Source organism: Anser anser (assembly GCF_964211835.1).
Source record: "Anser anser genome assembly, chromosome: 18".
NCBI lineage: Eukaryota > Metazoa > Chordata > Aves > Anseriformes > Anatidae > Anser > Anser anser.
Genome location: NC_139739.1, coordinates 8,781,924 through 8,803,293, shown reverse-complemented (window position 1 = coordinate 8,803,293; position 21,370 = coordinate 8,781,924). Strand labels below are relative to the sequence as shown.

Sequence of the window (21,370 nt, the reverse complement as noted above, 5' to 3'; positions counted from 1 at the left end):
CTTGACATGTTTGTCTGGATCATGTGTTTAAGTCATCATTTTCTAGCCCCACTTCCCAGTTCTGTGACTTGCTGCTGGGCCACTGTCCATCCTTAGACAAAACCTGCTGATTTGCTCCGCTGAGACCCTGCAGGCCCCTTCTTCAGTGCCCATGAGCCCTTCCCTTGCCCCTGGAGAGCAAAGGTGTGGGAGAGCCTTACCCTGCTTACAGAGCTTTTGCTGACGTTGTCCTGGGAGCTGGTTGCTGCCCAAGAGGTACTCTGCCAGTTCACAGCAGAGTTATTGACGAAGAATCTATCTTTGCGTGAAGGTAACAGGCATTGATAGCTTTTTTACAGAGACTTTATGGTGTCCAAAATTGGAACTTCCTTTCATTAAGACATGTCAGCCAAGGTTTTATAAGGTCTGAAGTTATGTATGTATTTACAATGCTTTTCTTCAGTTTTGGCATGGGTGTTGTTTTGTGGCATTAACTGAAGGGCAATTAGATGCTATTTCAGTCACAGAACAGGTGATCTGCTCAAGAAATGAGCACATATCCTATTTGCTCTCAAATCGTATAGTTCAATCTACTCATAAAAATTCACTACGAGCTGTACAGCCTCTCACCAGTAACAAAAGCCCTTTACCAGCAACGTTGGCATTTTAATAGCTGCAGAGATCCTAGTAAAAATGTTCGTGGTTTTTTAAAGTTGTATTCCACCGTTTCTTTAAACACTTCTCTTCTGCACGGCAGTTACTAGAGGACTAATGAGGTGATTCTGGTTGTGCAATTGGTATTATTCAGCACTGTAAGACTGATGGCTTTATGACGTACCACTGAAGTCTGCCTGGCACAAGGAATCGCTGAATATGGACTGAAACCCCCAGCTCGTGGAGTAGCAGTGACAGAAGGGCCCCAGCTTGGGCTGCACTGGAGCCCCCATCGCTTTGGCCTCCCCTCTGCTCTGAGGCCGTTTCTTTCCAAACCTGCTGAAACCAAGTCCTTCGGTACGGATGGGCAGGCACTGCCAGCAGCTCAGTCTTGTCATTGCAGCCTCGTCCTAGAAGCGCAGCAAGCACAGCGTGATAGTCCCCAGTGGGAATGGCATCCCGTGCTGGTGATGATGAAGAGAGAGGGCACGAGTCCTTCTCCCCTACTTTTATTTCTACAAAAACAGCTGGACCAAAGCAGACTGGTTCTCGGTCAAAAATAGGAAAGGAATTTGAAAGCTGTTTTATTAGGATAAAAGAAAGAATAAGACAGCTCATTTCTCCCTCAAACGAAAACAGACTACTGGATACCAGCGTTTTCTGTGCCACCTGCTGCAGAGCAGCCACTGTGCCCAGAAGATGCTGTTAGCTCGGCTCTGCTGGCGGCTCTGGCCCTATAGAAGGATTTCCAGCCCTTTGAGAGACAGATTTTTTTTTACCTCGTATATGATGTAAAATCAGTTTCATAATACAGGCAAAATCTATCATAATCTCTTCATGCTCAGTGCTTATTTCAGAGCCAGCTGCAGCTGTCACAGCCTAATACTCTCTGCTTAGGTCGGTGTGTGCACAGCTGGCTCTGGCCCGAGCACCTGCCCTCGGCCCTCAGAAGCGAGCCGGGATCCCCCCGTCAGGTCTGGGCGCCGGTACTCGCCTGCTGCTTTTAGTTTGAACCCCCCCGTCAAAAACGTGCCGAGGGGAGGGTGCCCGATTCCAAGAGAGCCTGTCCGGATTATTTGGACTTAGAGAGCAAAGTGTCAGGTTTGTGTTTAATGAATATCTCCATCAATCATCCTGGCTGCCCGTGGAATAATTACCTTGCTGAGCCTACAGCAGCAGGTAAACGGTTGGCTCGGGACACAGAGTGGGCTTTATTAGAAGCCCCTGTGTAACGCTCGCTGTTACTATCGTTTGCCTTCAATTACGTTCATGGTTGGTGCTTTGCAATAAATGGCTATTTATTCCTTCTCGGGGCTGCTTCAGCAGGTACCTTACATTCCTGCGGTGTCGCTGCGCGTGGGTGCTCACCCCGACCTCTGAGGCACATAAACAAAACCTGCCAGAGGTGTAAGTTGCCACTGTACTTGGTGAAGTGCAAACCAGAAGGAGCTCATTTGGGGCCTTTCAGTGTATCTGCTGTGCTGACCTGGAGCTTTTCATGCTCACGTATCCCCACGAGGATGTAACTAGCACTGAGCGGCTCTCAAGAGCTGCAAGGGAGACAAGCTAGGCTAATTTTGTAAAGGTAATAGTTAAACAATTACTAACTCATTCCCTGCATAACCTCCAGTGCCTGCAGTTACCTCAGCAATGAATTTGGCCCCTTTCACCTCTGCCCTCGCTGTCCTTTATCCCTGAGCATCATTAGGCTGAAATGCCCAAGCTGTGGGCTTTAAAGGACTTTACAAGTTCATTTACAAGCTCCATAAAATTACAAATTCTCCCTCCCCACAGCAGAAGTACCTTGTAAAACATGCCCTGTATTGTTTCAGTCTGACGGGACAGGCAGCAAAGGCAAGGCAGCGTCTGAGTGGCAGCAAGCAGCGGAGGGACCACGTCTGGTGCAGAGCAGGTCATCTGGCTGGGAGAACAGAAAGCAGGCAGTGGGCATGGTCAGCAGCAGATAACAGTAATTCCCAGCCTCTGGCTAGTGCTCTGCTTTTATTTGCCAAGGCCCTTCTCCTGGGAAAGCCCACAGACCAGTTCCACCTTTTCTTTCTCCTCTCTTACTCAGCAATTACCTACAGCATACATCCTGGTCACTTTGCTTTGGGCTGTGACGTCCATAAGCACCTCCGCACATGCTGACATGCTAACCGAGCCTCGGGACCCCGCGCTGTACCTGGGACCAGGCGTCTCAGTCTTTGGGTAAGCATTTAGCGCTCTCAGCAGACTGCAGTGGCCCTCTGCTGCAAAATCCAGGCACTGAACTGGCACTGGCAGGCCCCCTGCCCGCACTTCAGGCAGCTCACACTGCTGATGGCATGCCAGCAGTCTGCAGAGGTCGTGTGCTCCAGCCTGCTGTGTTTCTCTGTTTAGGTTTGGGTTGCCTTGAATAGCATCAGACAAGAAAGAAAGCGAGCAGCAGCCGCGGCACATGCACACAAAACACTCGCACATCTTGCACTCATCTACACCCTGAATTATTTGGTGTCAGGCTGAGCACAATGAGTCATGGCTCACCTTTTCACTGGAGCTGGAAAAAATACTCTCGACTTGTTGCCAGCGTCAGCACCATTGCCAATATTTTTAGCGTCCAGGGAAAGTGTTAGTCGAAGAAGAAAGCAAATAAGGTCCTCCCAACATCAGCTGAAAGATTGCCAGCAAAGGATGGAAAGAAAAATTCTGGGTTCTGCTGATGGCCTGTGCCAATCCATCACGTCCAGAAAAACACCCGCGGAGCTGTCAGGCCGGCGGGGCTGTGCCAGCACACGGCGCCAGTCAATCAGGGCCGGCCGCGAGGAGCGCGGAGGCATCGGGAGGAACCGAGCAGCCGAGGCATCTCCGGCGGGGAAAGCCTGAGGGAGCAAACGCCGGGCAGTGTACGAACAGGAGCCTGTTACTGGACACAGTTTTAAAGATGTCTCTTAAAATACACTTGTTGCCAGATATGATGACAGGTAACACAATCTCAAGGGCACCCTGAGAAGAAAAAGGGATGGGAAAAACTTTGCCAAGTCAGGTGGCCTGCAGCTGCCCCCCAGCCCTGCGGTGCCTGGTGCTGTGACCCTTGCAGCTCTTTCTGGAGGGTGACAAGCCCCGGCTGTCCTGGCTTTAAGATCTTGGGTCAGGGCTGCAGAGCCTGCAGGTGTCTCCAGGGGTCACAGTTCAACAGCTTCACGCAGCGGGGCTGAGCTCCCACAGGGACCAGACCATTTCGGGCTGGGTAGAAAAGCAATAATCCTTCCAAAACCCAGAAATCCTTTTATGCAGTCATGTCAGGATATAATTCTGTCCCTATTACCATGCAGGGAGATTATTGACATCTTTTTGCAAGTTTTCTGCCTTTGATAACAACCTCAGCTGGCTCTGAGCAGGGACTCGTGGTGGAGGGGAGGACAGGGAAGGACCCGGCTCTGTATCTGGTTTTTGGGGCTGGGCACTGTGAGGGGCACAGGGTGTGGGGAGGGGGGCAGCACCTGGGTTCCAGCCCAGCTCTACACCACCTGGCAGCCACCCGAGCTTTTTGTAGTGGGACACCAGCTTTTCCAAAGTGCTCGTCAGACCCAGCGTTGCCTTTTCACCACAAAGCACTCACCTGCCCTGCGATGTCTTGGCTCCGACCGCTCGTATCAGCCTCTGCCTCCTTCCTCCCCTAGAAAACCTCCTCGTTCTGGTCCCTACCTGGCTGCAGGCTCAGGGATGGATTCCAGCCCCAGCAGAGGCAGCGAACGCCCCCGGCCAGCAGGCACCTGCGGGCTGTGTGGCCGGAGGCACAGCGGCTGCCTGGTGGCTACTGGCCCTTCAGGCTGGCTTCTTAAATCTGCAGGGGCAGTGCCAATGTAGCTGCAACATTTTTTAGATGTTTGAGAGGACAAAGTTGATATGCGATTCCCCAGCTCACCCCCCTGCTAACTTTGGATGCAAAATGTTTACAAACAGCTGTTGTAACATCCCTGAGGTCTAAAGAAAAATACTCTGCTAGAGGGAAAAAGATCTTAGCATGGACTTTGTCCAGGAATTCCATGAACAGAGCCAGGAGCTTGTTCAGATGTTTCCCTTCTAGGCTTTGGGTTAACAGGGTCCGTGGAGATGAGCGGGTTTATCATTTGGAACAGCTGTGCCTGCACTGGGGCCGCGATATGGCCTGGCACAGAGGACAGCCATCAGGGAGGGTGGCCTTCGGGGAGGACAGTCCCCAGGGCCCAACCTGGCTTTGGGGGCTGCAGCAGCAGCAGCCACCACGGACAGGTGACGGCAACTTGTCCCAGTATCCCTGCTGCCACCTGGGGCAGGAGGAATGCGGTACGTGGTCCCTGGGGTGCCGCTGGGCGTCCCAGCCAGCCCCGCTGGCAGCAGTCAGGCTGGCTGACCGTGTGCTGTATTTAAGAGGGAAACCCTCGTGTCTCCCCGTCCCTTTTTCTCCACAGGTCGCCCCTCTCCTCTCCCCGCTGCCATCGCTTTCCGCGGCAGGGTGGGCGCAGGGAGCTGCTTTCTCGCCCTGGGGAAAGCCCTCGCTCAGCCACACAACAGGGAAAACAGCTTGTGAAACAGAGGCGGTCGGATCCCTCGAGCTAAAGTTAACTTTTCTTTTAAAGAGTATCCCTTTCGGGAAGCAGTTTCCTGCTTTTCTAAGTGGCATTTCTGAAGGGATAGAAAGAGATCCCTGTTCCAGAGGCATTAAGCCCTTTAAAGGTGCTTTAAGTAACAAAGCAAAGATTAGAGAACACAGATCAGATGTTTTTCCTATCAAAGCCTTTTCTTTTCTTTCTTCCTTTTTTTTCCCCTGCTGTGGATGCTTGAGTCTCTGCTGGGCCGGGCTTCATTAAGGCTGTTAACATCGCGGCGCTGATGTCTCTGCCCAGCTCACGGTTTGGGTGGCCTGAACTAAAATCTCCCCAAGGGCTCATTACAGGTGGTAGGCAGACAGGGCTGGAGCCTAGGCCACACCACATAGCCCTGAGAGAAATGTGTTTCCCTGACCAAAAAAGCACAATATTATATTCTTAAAACATTCCAGCCCTGTCTGGGTGTTCTCTGCATGCATTCCTGTACGTGGGATTATTATTGTAGAGAATTTATAAAGTCATTCATTTCTCTGGAAGTGTATGACACGGGTTTTGGTTGAATGGGCCCAGTGCAAACTGAGAGCCATGTGGTGCTATAAAAACACAACAGTAAATAAATCAGCAGGGAGAATTTACACTTCAGCCTTCTGATTGTTTTTACATTCAGAGGCTCAGACTCGGAGCCAGAGTGTAAAATAAATACCTGGAGCACCGAAAATGCAGCGTCACACTCTCGCCTGCGAGCAATCACACCAGCAAAGCCGAGGTACGTGCAAAGCGAGCGTGTTTACAGCGAGCCTGTGGTGACCTTTTTTTCTTCGGCTGCTTCCTATTTTTCTTGGTGATACCTCAGATCTTTATTATGGTATTGTCGGCCCCACTGCTCCTGCGGGTGAAGGTTGCGTCAGGCCCTCGAGGATTTGAGCACTTGAGCTTTTTTTTTTCTCCCTGGGGTTATTTTTATCACAGCTCTTTAGAAAAAAAAAGAAAGAAAGAAAGAAAGAAAGAAAGAAATCACTCCAGGCTGAAACTTGCCAGCTCCTGGGTGTTACCAGGAGGAAATCATTCTTTTCATCTGCAAAAAACAGGAATGGAAGGAGCAGGGAGATGGCTGTCTGGGCTTGGCGCTGTCACGGCCCTGCTACGGCACGGGGAGCTCGGGCTGGCAGAGCCGAGTGCCGGAGGGAGCCGCGGGGCCCAGGCCCCCCTCGACCCTGCCCTTGGTGGGAGCTGAAGGGACGCCTGCTGCCCAGGCCGACAAGGTGGGGAGGTGACAAGGTGACCCTGCGATCCAGCGCTCTTCAATTGGAGGAATTTCTGCTGCGTGTGTCCCTGCATAACGTGAGAATGTCACCCAGCTGCAATTTCACCCCTGAAGAGGCAAAGCATGAAATCATTGTTGATGACATCAAATTGTTTTCGGAAAACCAAAGCTATTCTGAGACGGGTGGAACTTTCCTATACTGAAGCAAACCTTTTCCGGGCACAAAAAAGGATCACAAATACTGCAAGGCAGTAAAACAAACCCTGGCTTAAACTTCTCCCTCGAAGCCCCCCTGCATACCCCAAGGTTGCTCTGGTTGAGTTCACCTCTGCTGACCATTGCACAAAACCAGATTTTTGCTCTACTGCCAACAAAGCACTGGGGTTATTTAGCACCTCAGAGCTGGGGCCACTGCCAGTTCCGATGGACCATTTCTCGTTAGCAATCAGCATCTATCAGGGCGCCGATGTCTCCTCCAGGAGCGATCCGTAAGAACGCCTGCTTTTACCTGTCAGCCTGAGATCACCTCTTCCGACACAGAGCAGACACAGGGCCGTGTGCCGGCAGTGAGGTGACTCTGAGGCTACCTGTGGCACTGCAGGGCTGCTGTAACCCTCTGGCTGCTCTGTCCCATGGTGGGGGACTGCGGGACAGCCCCCGCAGGTGGAAGCCGTGCCACAGCTTCTCCTGTGGCTCTGCTGTGCTGTCCTGCTCTGAGAGCCTGCTGTGCTTTTTGTACGCTGGAAAAAATAATGCTGCTTGTGAGAGTATCTGAGAGCTTAAGAGAATGTGGAATTTGGCTTAGTTAAGGGACTAGATTACTGGCATTTGCATTTTCTATATTTTCTTAGTAAAACAAATCTCTGGTCTAACAAAAGCGTGAGAATTAAGATAGTGTGGCTCCAGGCCTTTGGTGAAAAGCATTTCTTACACACACACTCCTCAAGTACCCAAAGCATGCTAGGCTGAATGGGCCACCTCCCTGGGCAGGCTAAGACCCCAACAACTCTGTTTTGGTGGCTGAGATCAGATTCAAGCTTACAATCCCAATGTATGTGCAAAAATGTGAACCCAAACTGTGTCTGCAAGAGAGATTGTCCCCACCGGCATGCTGATACTTTTAGTCTCTCTGAAGGCACAGAAACTCTGAAAACTGTTCAGCACATCAGTCTCTATGAATCCATTATACTAGCCAGACTCCTGGTATCTTTAATAAGGGATTATTTTTGTTAGCTGGCAATAGAGTTATCGGATAGAAAAATGGCTGCATTTTCCTCCGGCGGGTCCCAGCATGCCGCCCTCCTGGAACAGCCGCCCCCTCCGCTAAGCCCCTTCCCCAAGATCGTCCTCCACTGTGCATACACTTTTCATGGGTGAGGAAGATTTTGTTGAGTTTTTGGGTAATGGATCCTCTATGCTCACTTGCTCTCTGTTTGGATTGTGAAGGGGCCATTCTGGCAAAGCAGTATTCAGTGGTGGTCTCCAGGAAAAGGCGTTTCTTGCATTAAAAACAATAAAAGGCCCAATGTTTTACAGACAGATGTCCATCAACAGCTGGCGCTGGAGTGGGAAGAGAACACCGGATCTTCTCCATCGTCACAGTGCTGGGGCTCTGCATAGCCACTTGTTTATTTAACAAGCTACATTATTAAACTGGACCTTGGTTTGGGAGTGGAAAAGCCACACAGATGCTTTGATCGTTTATAAAGACCTACTTGAGAGACTGTGCACTTCACCAGGGCTGCAAGGAAGAAAAAGGGGAAAGTCTGCATTTCACCAGCTTTCACTTAGCTGGGCCATTGACTCAGCTTGCCTTCAACTCAGATGTCTCTGGATTTAGTCTCATTTGCAAAATTAACAGTATCAGTATCACATGGTTGGGGCAGCGTGCTGTGCAAGGAACCCTGACACCCAGGTGTAGGGAGATCTCTCCCCCATCCCAAACCACGTACCCTGCTGCTGGCAGTGCTTTGGGCAGTGATGGCCCCTTCCCCAGTCCTGTAAGTCCTGCTTGCACTTGCCTTTGAGCCCTTCTCTCTCCCACTGCTCCCTCCCCATCTGGGCTCAGGTTCGAGCTGTACCAAAGCCCAGGAGCACTCATGACCGGGCTTCCTCTTGCCGCCACGTACCTGGGCTCGAGTGGCTGTGTGCCACCGCTACGTCTGCCCTCTGCTCGTGGCAGCTGCCCCCAAGTTCGTCACAGCAGCTGTTTCCCAGGGCATGGCAACGCTTCCAGAGGGGAACACTTTATCCATCTGAGACTGGCCAGCAGTTTAAATGGGGAAATGTAATTACCCACACTCAATTTGGCCGTGGGATTGTATCCGCTCTCTGTTTGCAGTGAGCACCCATCGCACTGCATGCCAGCCCTGCCTCGCAGGCGTTTCACCCGCTCGCTAGAGGCAGTGCAAGCACTTGAGAGGTCTGTGCCCAGAGATGCCCTGACACTTCAATGCAGAAGGAATGTGAAGGGGTGTGATTAAACCCAGATTTCTCAAAATATACTGAAAATCCATCGCTGCCCCAGCTCGTACCTGTTCTGCCATCACTTTGACTTGGCAGCATCAGCTGTGCCCCGAAGCCCCGCTCACTCCACAGATGGTCCAGGCAGACGGATGCCCAGGCTGCCACACAGACCCACCCTGTGCCCACCACATGCCTCGGACAGGAGATTTTACAAGGAAGCAGATTTTCAGTAAAGGAGCTGGAAGCTGACCCAGTACCCAGGCAGAAGGAAAGTTTTGTCCAAGCCGTTGAGCACAGAGTGACCACACAGCTTTGTCAAAGATCTTCCTCCGTGCTCGACAAGGGTGTGTGCCACAGCGAAAGCTGCGCATGTTTTCCTGCCTCCACTCGCCTTCCGAGCTGCTTGCCTCTTCTGGCACAGCACAGCACTTCACACTGCGCCAGGCAAAGTGCTTGTAGGTTTGTCAGAGCATGAAGTAAGGTGGAAACCGCTAAAACCCGGCATTGAAATGAAAAGTGCTCTCAGCACAGGAACACTGACAGAAGAACAGGTTCGGCAGATTATTTTGCAATGACTGCACACATTGATTGTTTTATGGAGATTTTACATTTAGTTTTTTCTCCTGCTTAGCCAATGTATTCTCTGTCCATGTTTTCAAGAAGCCTAAAATCACTACTGCACAACCCAGCCACTGGGCTGAAAATGTGATATTCCCAAAGCTGTTATGTAGTCCTAGGCATTTTGGACTACTCCTAACACAAGTAACAAAAACAAACACACGGAACAGATATGTAATTTTAACTAGAAGCCAGTCTAAGTTTTAGGATCATAAACAGTACAATCATTATTTACGCTTGACTACCTTGTGTTTCAGTGAAACCTTAAAGTTTCTGTTGCATGTTGAATCAGGTTGTAATTTCAGGTTGACCACTATATGCCTCTGCTAAAGAAAGAAAATGGAAAATAAATCAGGCTCCAATAATGCAATGAGGCAGAATGCTTCAGCTTCGGATACAAAGATTGTGTTTACTTGCTCTGAGCCCAAAGTTAATCCTGTTCAATACGTCGGCTGCTCTACTGTAAAGGTTGCACTGGACAATTCACTTTATTGGATTAATAAAGCTTAACTTCATGCGTGAAGAGCCACCAGCAAGCCTCAATCCTGGGAATTTCCATTATCCAGCACTAGGCCTGCGTTGCACTTTCTCACAGTCCCACATTTCTCTTTTTTAGGTTTTATTCTTGACCTACCCTCCGAGTGGTTTTGATCCCCTAAGCAGCAGGTGCTTGTGCTGTGCCCCTTGCCCCTGGGATCCTTGTGCCAATGGCAGGGACGCGAGGCACCGTGCAGAAGTAATGATGCTGCTGTGAAGATGGGCTGCAGCACCAAGCAGGGCAGCCCCACGGGGGAAAGGAGCTTCCCAGAAGTGAAGGGCTGAGAAGAGGCATGGGACCTGACACGGGTCAACACAGCAGGTTAACCAGTTACCTCCAGCAGCTTTGCTGCTCGAGCTGCCTTACGTGCTGCTGCCTGCCCTGGGGGAAAGCACCTCCAGGGCCCCTTAAGAAGTGCACGCTTTTGGGCTGGCACTCCCAGAGTCATTGATGTAAGAGCATAAATTCCCCTGAGAGTCGGTGGGACTTAGGGTAGCGTTGTCAAGAGAGTCCAAGCAATTTGGCAGCCTGCATCACGTCTTCACAAGTGTGTAAGGGTCCCTGGGTAGTGCAGAGAGTGCTGAGGGAAATTAATAAGCCTTGTTAGGAGGCCAGGACCAGCATTGCTCTGATTTACTCATCTTTGCTGGGCTTTGTTGTCTCTCACCATCACCAACCAGAGTCTGAATACCTCCAGATGGCAAACCTGTGGATACTCTGGGACAGGCGCTGAAGTGCTTTCTCCCCTCTGAAAATAGGACTCCTCCTCCTGAATCACTGCAGCCCTGTAGGAAGTAACCCAGCAGGTGTAACAAGCAGAGCCCCTGAGTCTGCGTGGAAATCAATGCAGCTCTGCTGACTTTCAGCAGCTTCAGTAACCTGTCAGCTGTCCCACACTGTAAGCAATTTAATTATCATCACTTCTGCTGTGAAGCATGTAATGTCACAGCCAGACACATCCATCTACATGAGTTTATCACTACCAGCTCTTTGCACACTTTTCTCTGCTGTTCCAAAAGACCTACCTGCCTCGGAAGGAAACTCTGCCTCAGAGAGCCCCGCAGTGTCCATCCCCACCGTGAGGAGGGTTTGCAGCTTTCCCTGGAGGCTGAGCTGTTAACGGGGAAGTCGCTAGGGCTCGGCCTCCCGGCAGACTCACGTTTCCATCAGCACACTCAGGCTGCTGCCGAGTCCATGAAGCTTCAGGCAGATTTTCTGTGCGCTGCTCGGCTCACACATAGCAGAGTGATGCCACACAGGGGTGCTAAAACTTCTTGTATAAAACATCTTCTTGCAAACCCCATTGTTCGGTTATGGGAACCTGCCCCTGTGTCCGGAGGGTAGATCCAGCAAAGCTGCTCCGGGGCTCCTGCCCCGGGCTGCCCCGGGGCTTGCTTTGGCCCCCTTCTGCAAAAGAGTCTGACCCCACACCAGGAGCTGATGCTGGCACGGGGACCAGCATGGCAACTAGTGCCAGTACTGAGAGGTGTTATCTGCTTGTGAATGTGCCAGTGTATAATTTTGCATATCAATATGTTAATTAATTTCACCATAACATAGCTCAGTGTGCTATCTCAATCCTTATTGTGCAGGGCTGTGTGCTTCATTACCCTATGTGTGAATCCATTTCCCGCTGCAGCTCATCTGCCCGCCCCATCCAGCACATCCCAGAGGCAGCGCTCCCTGCTGTCACCAGCCTGGGGACCGTGCCACCCGCTGCGGTGCTCCTGCCTGCTGCCGGGGCAGGACCAGCAAGGAGCGGCACCGCGGCCACCCCAGCCCTGGGCTCCCGGCCTCCAGCCTCACGGGAGCAGCGCCGGCCCCCGAGGCTGCTGAGCAGCTGGCCACTGCCCGAGCAGTAACGCGAGCCCTGGCGATGGCTACGATGGTAGACAAATAGTAATAAATAAGCAGCAAAGCACTGTGACTTGACAAGCCCTGGGCATCCCTGGGGATTTGTAATGGGATACGTAGGTTTTCACCTCCTGCTCTCTAGTTCACATTTCAAATCCAGCCCCGCTCCATAGTGACCAAAGGTCATTGCCAGGCTCAGTCGCCCGTGTGAAGACATAAATGGCCTCATTTCTCTAATTCCTCAAGCAAGGCTGGAGGGAGGACTGAATTTGTTTGGGTTTTGTGATGCTGGTGGTACAGAGCAACAGCCAGGCTCTGCGCCTTTCCGTCCCGTGCCGTCCTGCCACAGCTGGCACCCACTCACCTGCACGGCAGCTCCCAGGCACCGATCCCAGCCTTGGCCCATGGAGCGCAGCAGGGCTGGCACCGCTCTGAGTTCTGCGCCTTGTTTTATTTCTACCATCTGTAAAGCTAAGCCAAAGTGGGAATGCTCTTCCCAACCTGGGGAAGAGCATTTATGACTTCCCCAGCCCTTTTTCACTCTGTTGGCAGGGAAGTGGCCAGGATGGGGTTGTCCCTGCCCTGTGCCCTCATGGGAGCACGGTGCCAGCGCTCACGTCTTGTACTGGCCCTTTGCAGTGGCCCCTCCAGCCCGCGCATTTCCCATACCATTCAATGAGGTACAGGGTTCGTTTTCCCTTTGTGGCAATAGCCAGAGCCGCTCGTGGCTGGCAGAGGGACCTGCCTAGGTTTGCAGATTGCTCTGGATTCCCAGGCACGGAGGTCTTTTATAAATATCCCCTATTATTATGGTGCTCTATTAATAACCACCTTGGGGAACAATGGGAGCACGCAACAGCTTCGGTCATCCGATGCCAACCAGCCGAGCTTCTGTGGGGCCATGGGACATTCCCAGAAAAGCATCTATTTGGGGAAGCGCAGCATTTGAGCACAAGCACAGGGGATGTGCGAGGCCCTGGAGGATGCCAGGCCATGGGGCAGGCTCGTGGCAATGCACCGGCTGGCAGCCTTGACCCAAAGTGGGGACATGGGGACCTGTCCTGTCCACAGAGCAATCCTCACCCCGGAGTGAGCGATGCACCAGGTGTGACCCTGGGAATCGGACCCTACCCTTCCTCCTCCCCCACTGTCACAGCCATGGTGTCTGTGAGGGCATGTCTCAGGATGAGGCAGCTTTGGGGCAGCCCCAATGCTCAGTCAAAAGGCATTTTTGGGGGAGACGGGTGGTAAAAGAGGCAGGGTGAGACCTCCCTGCTGGCCTCCCCACCCTTTCCCCAAGCTCATCGCACTGGGGGCACGGCAGCGGGGTTTGGCAGCGGAAGAGGATGAAAAAGCTGGGGGAAGCCCAGCCCTCGTTCACCTGCAAGGGGCACAGGGAGCCCTGCTCCCGCCGGGTGTTACAGACCTTGCTTGGGACTCCGCCAGGTTCACCAGGGAAAGCGGTGCTGGCTTTTTTTCACATTGTTCCTGATGGCCGGGCACTTCCTGAGCCTTTCCAGCATTGCGGGGAAGGGGAGCGAGAGGAAAACGGAACCTTTTTTTATTTTCCTTCCTTTCGCAATTTCTCTGCGATCACAAAAAGCCATATTGCAGCTAATTTTCCTGCCTCCGTTCACACGGGCATTTTGCAAGGGCACAGGAATTCCTCTATGAGGGCCGTGGGCTCCTCTGATGCCCCGCGGGCAGCGCAGCGCCTCACCGTGCTCCCCGAGCCACCGACTTATCAGCTTCCTGCACTCAGGAGCACGGGCGCAGCGTCGGGCCCCGCATCCCACCCTGGCCCGTGGTGGCAGAGGCATCAAGCGGAAGCAGAGGCAAGCGCAGAGCCTGTGGCCATGGGGCTTTTGATGGGACAGAGGTGGGAAAGCAGAGAGGCAGGGGAGAGGCTGCGCTGCCATCCCCACGGGGTCCAGGGGCGGGACGGTGCTGAGAACGGACATATCGCACTGAATCGGCACTGATTTGCCCCAGCTAAGGAGAGAGGCCTCAAAATATGAAGGGAACCAGAAGCTGCAGAGCGCTTTGTGCTCTCTGTTCATGCCCAGCTCACTCAGCAGCTGTATAAGGACGTCGCAGTGCTCAGCCGGTACCTAAGGGGTCTTTCTGTGGGATGTGGAGATGAAAAACCTTCCAGCCCATCACCGCTGGCAAACAGAGCTTTTGCCTAACCTGAGCGTTTCCAGGGCTGTGACAGGCATCGAGCCCTGTGCTCAGTGTGGGCAGGACATGGTGTGGATGCTCATGTGTGGCCGTGCTGCAGTTTGCCAGTGAGAAAAAAGCAGTGGCCCCCAGGGCATTTCAGCAGGGCCTGGGCTGGGAACAGCCTCCCTCTCGCCCCACGCGTGGTCAGAGCCCTGAGCAACCAAGGGGACCTGGCTCCGAGCACCCACCACCCCCTAATTCCTCGCCGGTTCAGCTTTCACCCGCTTTCCCTTAGTAAGGACATTCTTTTTCTCTTTACCAACTGCAAGCTAGGGAAACCTAATGCCAGTATTAAGAAAAATACTTTTCAAATTATCCTTTAGTTCCAACAGCTTAATGTCCTTACACATGCTTAGTGTGGAGTTTCAGCCTCATCTGTCTGCAGCAGGAGAGCCCTCCCCGGTTGGGAGCAGCAGGACCCCTTTCATGTCGATGTGCCGGTCCCCGGCCAGCTGCGGGGAGGAGCGGCCACGTGGAGCATCGGGTCCTCCCCAGAGGAGCCTCCCGACAAGGGCTGAGCACGAATAGCTGGTTGTGTTTTGGGGCTGTTATAGAGCTGTGCTGGGAAAGATGCAATGGGCAGGATCTGGTGACCTCAGCATGGGCAAAGCCATGCTTCGTGCTCCCTGTGTACGGCACCCAGCACAGGGAAGGACCAACGCACAGCACAAGCCTGGGGATTTCATGCTTGCTTGGCTCTGCTGGTTTAAGGGTGACCCTTCCTTAAACAACACAAAATGCAGCCGAGCTGGTTCATGGTGGGGGCGAGGCACGATGCCTACCTCTCTCGCCTGCTCTGGGTTCTGCCCTGCAGATGCTCGCTGCAGAGATGTCCACCCCTTGGCACCACAGCCCCGCAGTGCTGTAGGTGCGTGGGTCATGCTGTCCTTCCCAAGGAGCTGGTGGGGCAGATAGCACCTAAAGGTTGGATCCTCTGTCATTCGGTCTGGGACTAGACCTGGAGTTTGCCGAGGGCTTTGAGCTGGTTATGCAGGGCTTGGTGCTGACTCCCTCCTGCTCTCCCCATGGGGCAAGAAACGATGCTGCTAGAAAGGAGTGGGGGGGCAGCACCTGGACTGCCAGGAGGGAAAAGCAACGAGCGAGCAGTGGAGTTGCCTCTTCTTCCTTTTACTCGCAGAACCAGGCAGAGGTTTTCTCGTGGGAAGCCAACCTGCCGGCACGGCCGGGCACCCTCGAGCCCACGCCGCTCACCTGGCTCGCTCGAGGCAAGAGCGGGTGCTGGCGGAGCCCGCCCAGTGGTGTGACACCTCGGGGCTGGGGAGGGCCACGTGGGGGCTGACTCAGGAAAATGCCTGGAAAACGCTGATGCAAGTCAGAGCCGAGGGAGGAATATGGCAAATGTTACTGCTGGAGGAAGGACGTGGCGGGGGGAGGCTGATGCACTGGGAGCAGATGGGCCATGGGGCAGCACATGTGTGTCCCCACACATGCCCAGCACGGGTCACTGACCCTTGGCTGTGCCCAGTGCAGAAATGAGAGAGTCAAATGAAATGGATGGATGGCCAGGCCAGACTAGGGAAAAGGCAATAGCTCACAGCTGGGGGTGGGCGGGCTGCCACGAGGGGTGTCGCTGCAGCACCCAGTGCCGTGTTCCTTGCTATGCACAGCCAAAATCCCCTCCACCAGGCTTGCGGGGAGGGGAGGTGGTATGTGCGGGGTGGGTCCCTCAGGGAAGGCACTGCCTCTGCGGCACACAACAGCACACATGGGACGTGGCCACCTTGGTCTCTGCCCACCAGGTTCCCTGGCTGGCAAAGCGCCCTGCGACTGGAGGGTCTGGCACAAGCCTGGAGCCTGAAAAACAGCCCCGAACAACCCCCCTACTCCTCACCCCCCTCCATCCCTGCTACCGCGCGTAGAAATGAAATCTGGCTTCTCAGAAGCCTTCGCTGCCCCCGAAAGGGGATTGTTTAGCTAAGATTCACGTTCACACAATGAGACCTTTATGGCTTCTAGGCAAAGAAAAGGCACCAGTGGAGTCACAGTCTCTCGGTAAAACAAAGGGGTTGTTTTCAAGTAACCGAGCCTGCTTCTTACCACCGCAGGAAAATAACTAAAGCTTTAGACAAAAACTAGCAATTTGGGTTTTGTGAGCGTGGCAGAAGAGCCCCAGTTCAGCCCGGTGATGTGTGCACGAGTGCAGGCTGACACACGGTGTGTTCACGCCGTGCACCTTGGGCGGGTGGCATGGCTGGGAAGCGCTGGAGAGACGGGGAGGGAGCGAGCGTTTCTGCAAGCTGGGCAGAGCTTCGTGAAGGCGACGTTATACTGACCTGGGGCTCTGGGGTCATCCTCCCAGTGCTGGGTCCTGCCTGGTGCTGTGCCGGTGGTGGGGGCAGCACCTGAACTCCAGCTTCACTCTTTCCCCTGGGGGACTCTGAGACACCTTTGCAAAGCCTCTTGGTGCTCCAGACTCATGGCATGTAAAACAAGCAGTAAGGCTGCACCGAGTGCCTTACCCCAACAGGTCTGTCTGTCCCACATCGTGCTCTGGGTTAAGCAGTCCAACCTCGCTGGGAAAAAATCCAGAGATGGGGACAGCCCTCGCTGGCCCAGGTCTGCCGCAGAGACACCTTGAAGTTGTCCTTGGCACAAAGTTCATTAAGCCAAGAGAAGGCTCCAGGTTTTGGATCCAGCCCTAAAGTGAGGCCCCGGTAGCAAACACCCCCCTCTCCCTCACCACCGTCTGGGTGCCATTCCCTGCCCACCGCTGGGAAATGCCCGTGCCTCCCCAGCCTGCTCAGCCCCTGCCCATGCAGCTCCTCCATCACACGGCCATCCCGCTGCCCTCCCCGAGGTTTTCCGGGTGAGGGACCGCGTCACCCCAAGGTGGAGCTGCCCTCCGCTCCCTTCCTCTCCACAAATAAATAGGGAGGTGCTGACAGCGCCAGCCTTGCCCAGCAGCCTTTTGACAGACGACCGAAGCCCCCCGGTGAGGAGGGTGAGCGGGGGGGGGGGGTGTGCTCACAGGGAGCCAGGAGCTCAGTTGCCCCAGTAAAGGCACTGGGCCATCCTGGTTCTACCTGGGCCTGGCCCGGTTCATGTCGCAGAGCCCAGTGAGACCTGGCCGTGCCAATAATGAGAAGTGCCGCTGGGCTGTGCGTCCCCACCGGGGCTGTGGCACTGACATTGCGAACAGAAATACCCTGAGAAGGCTGTCTTTGTATTGTAATTTTGAGTTAAAAAAAATAATAAATCAGTAATTTCCTGGCATTTGGGGAAGCCACAAACCACAGCTGGAAAATACCCCCGCAGCCCAGGGGAGCCCGGGGCTCTGCCTCCTCCAGGAGCCCCAGGGGCTTGTGCTGCCCCGGGCCAGCTGCGGTGTCCTGGGCACCCACCTCAGGTTCCCAGGCTGGCTGTGCTTTTCAGGAGTGGAACCAGCACCACAGCCTTGGTTTTCTGTCTCCTCCCCTCAAAAGCACCATGGCCATGGGGATGGAGGTGGGTAATTGAAGCAAACAGGTTGTTCACTCTGACATTTTGACATTTTTAAAGCAAATGCAAATAGCAGCCTGATGCTCACCTGAGTGGGGAGAGCTGTGAAAGCCCAGCCCAACATTTAATTTACTTTTCTTTCCTTTTTTTTCCCCCTGAAGTAAGTCATACGTAACATCTGGCATTCATCTTTTCTTTCTTTCACAGGCACGGCAGAAACCCTGGTGTGAGTCATGTCCATTTAAATATGGAAGCACATCATAAAACCTAATGGAGAGTCCAAAAGGTGAGCTTTTATGTGGTTAAAACTCATAGAGAGGTCAAGATTGTTTGGTTTAAACACGGGGGGTCACTCTGCGCGTGAAGGTGGTCCTCTAAACCTTTCGGAAGGCTTGTTTGCTCAGCACGAGAGCTCAGCTCAGCGCCCGCGGTTTTGCTGTCTGGCTCCCGACGGCGCTGCGGCTGTGCGGGGAAAGGCAGCAGCACTGCAGCGCTCCCCGGGCCCCAGCCAAGGGGAAACGCGGGCACGGGCCGCATCCTGCAGCCGGGGGGACACAGCCTCAGGGAGGGTCCCCAGCCAGCAGCAACGGGAGCTGGGGCTCTGCTGCTGATGGGGTTTTGGGGTTTTCAGAGATGGTCTTGCCTGTGCCACAAGAGCAGGGAAGCTTTGCATTTGCTCATCGCCTGTAAAACCCTTCCCGTTTTATGTGACAGGGAAGAGGAGGAGTGTTAACAATTCATTCTTCCTTGTTAAGCTCTCTCTCTGTTTTATTGACTCTGAAATAATTTTTGGTGACCACTTACTACTGTTTTATTGGCTTGTTTATTGTGACTAAACATAAGATAAAGCAAACCTTCTGGTCCGGGCTGTTGTAAAGATGCTGTTTGATCTCCAGTCCTTTCGCCTGCTGCACGTTACGTCGAGCCAACACCAGGCATCTGCACCCCACCAGGCTTGTCCCAGCGACTGTCCCAGCCATGGGCAGGAATGAGTCCCAAGCTGGGATGGGATCTGTCCTTCTCCTGGTGGAACAGACCAGCCCAAAGGTCCAGGCTCCTCCTTGCTGATCACAGGGATGATTTTTGACTGTAAGCAAACAAGACTTCAGCCTGGGTTATTAAACCTGGACTGGATCAAGGTGGATGACTGGTGCATCCAACACCGTGCCCAACTCTGACATCAGTGCAGTCTGGGCTGTGGCAAGCACCAGACTCGTTCCATCCCCTGGATGCTGTCCTCAGACACCTGCTCCAACCAGAGGCTGCAAACTTAGGATGCAACTAAAATAATGACAACAAGGGGCAAAGCCCCTGACATCCTAGAGGCATTAAGCACTTAGGGTCTGGTTCGTGATCCTCCCTCCCTCCAGCCTTGTTTCCGTTACCGTTACAACATCTCTATTTACTGCTGGTGCCCCTGGTTGTCTAACGCTAGCAAGCCGTGTGTCTTGACTAGGATTAACCCTTTCCTCAGCTGTGTTTTGAATTTTCCACCATTTAATCCCCAGTTGTCAAGTTTGGGCTGGATGGGATGATTGGAGGCTGCACATTCACCTCTGAGAGGGAACGAGGAGGTAACAGTCCCCGCCTGAGACCCACCCCTGCCCCTGAGCCCTGCCCCAGCATTGTGTGGCCACAGGGGTCGGCACAGCCGGGCTTTGGTGCGGGACCAGCGTTTGAACTGATCGAGAAGCTCCAGTTGGTCACCGTGGTGGTGGGAAAACCCCAGGTAACCAAACAGCATGTCCTGCTCCTCGCCCCAAGTTCGGGGTCTGGCTGGCAGAGGCTTGACCTTCCCAGGGACCCTGGGGGTTCCCTTCACACCTCCTGCTCCTTCCTGCAAACCCAGGGGAAAAACGATGCCCTCATCCTGTGCTAATCTGGCTCTGTTTCTGCGGCACACATGTTTATCCATCGTTACTCGCCAGGTTGCACTCGGGGAGAGCAAAGCGAAGCTGGGTTTCTACGCTCTGGCTGATCTGTGGTTTCTCCTCTGCTGAAGACATTTCCCAGCGCTCGGGAGAAGGTGCGATTTCATTTAACGTCACTCTGTCCTGTCTCTCACTGCTTCATGCCAAAAAACTGTCAGTTCCAGCCAAGCTTCCCGTCTGCTTGTTCTTTGCCATACCATGAAGTCTGGGCTCAGTTTGTAGCTCCTATAACTGCAGGAAAACAAATCCATCCTGCCCTTGCAGGCCAGGGCTGTGCCTGAACTTCCCTAGGCCCTGAGTTTGCTCCTCCGCGATTCCTCCTCTGCCAGCCTTGCCCCAGCTTGCTGCTGAAAGGCAGAGAAAATAAATGGGACCTCGTGCTGACAAACAATTCAGGCTGAGGTCTTGTTTGAAAGCAGTCAGAAATGGCCCCTGTGAGCTCCAAGAAGTGGGTAAGTGTGAACTGGGCTGCGTTTGGACCCAGACTTGTGGACGAGGGCAGCAGACAGCAGGACCGACACCAAACCCCATTGCTGTAGTTTTGCATCAGGGCATGATGACGGGATTCATCTTGTTCCCTCAGCCCCGTTCCCCTGTCCATCTCCCCTGCACTTTTCTCCTTTCCAGGTATAAGGTCTGCTGGTCCTTCCAAGGGGTTTCCATTCAGGTCTGGCAGAGACGCTGCCATATGTTTTTCATTTCGATGACTCCCCTATGGTGTCTGTTATCACCCAAGTCTCTATTAAGATTTATTCCTGTTATTGTAGCAGTCATTTTCCCCAGTACATGTGCATTGTATTTGGAGAGAGCCATAACCACTCTCCACATCCAACAGATGCTGTAGTCAGAGCGACTCCTGCTTCCACTTACCAGACCTTTCTACTAATATGGGATTTCACCAATAACCGCAAGTGCTGTTCGCTCCCCAAGATTTCCGCACTGTCATTTCTTGACTGTGTTAGTGGCAAGGCACTGATCAGAGCTCCAGCTCCGCACAAAGCAAAGCTGCAGAAAGGTTTTGCTTGGCTTTGCTTTTAGCCACTTTTCCATTCAAAGTGGCGAGAGGCTCCTGCTCCCAACGGCTGCAGGGCTGAGTGTGAACGAGGCCTCAGGGTGGGCAATGGTTTCTGTGAGAGGGGCTGAAGACTGGTTCTCCTCACTCCTGGGACCTGATGAGGACAGGCTGGGGAGGGATGGGACTCGCTGGACCTGGAATATTTATTTAAGAAGGGGTCACAGTCCGTTGCCTGGGGCTGGATGCAGGCAGCAGGGGTTGGGCTGTGCTGGCATCGAGTTGGTGCATGCTGCCCCTCTCCAGCCTCACCTGCTCCACCTGCCCAGCAGCACCAAGCACAGCCCATCCTGCTGGTGGGCAACAGAAAGGCAGGAGCTGTCTTGGAGGACAACAAAATCAAGGGGCAGACAGCCTGAGGGCAAACCAGCACAGCCTTCCCCTCTGCAACACTGCCTTAGCCTGGTGAGTCCCTTCCCGTGCCCGCAGCTAGCACAAGCGTGCCTCAAAGTTGCTGAGTAAAACCAGTTGTGGGGGGCACGGTGCTGTAACAGTGCTGGGGTGGAAACCAGGGGGTGGCAGGGTTTGACTCCGTCCCAATTTCAAAGCACCCGGACTCCAGCCAGCAGCTCCGCCAACAGCAGAGCAGAGCTTTTGGCAGCTGCCATCCCCACCACAGCTCTGCCTCTTGGCAGGTGAGTGGGAATGCAGTCCTCCCTTCCCTGGGGCCCAGCAGTGACCCAGCCCTGGTCCCCATCTCAGGCAGCAGCACAACGTGGGCTCCTGCGTGAGGCTGCCTGCCCA

At 53.6% G+C, this 21,370-nt stretch overlaps 1 protein-coding gene across 1 annotated transcript in view; it reads left to right on the top strand.

The window, feature by feature from the left end:
* TBX1 (T-box transcription factor 1) overlaps nt 1–21,370 on the top strand; it is a 134,946-nt gene that overhangs the window by 92,432 nt on the left and 21,144 nt on the right. The window contains exon 3 of the mRNA XM_083803485.1: nt 17,831–17,909. Coding sequence (XP_083659611.1) covers nt 17,894–17,909 — 16 coding nt within the window. The 5' untranslated portion in view covers nt 17,831–17,893. The remainder of the gene's footprint in view (nt 1–17,830; nt 17,910–21,370) is intronic.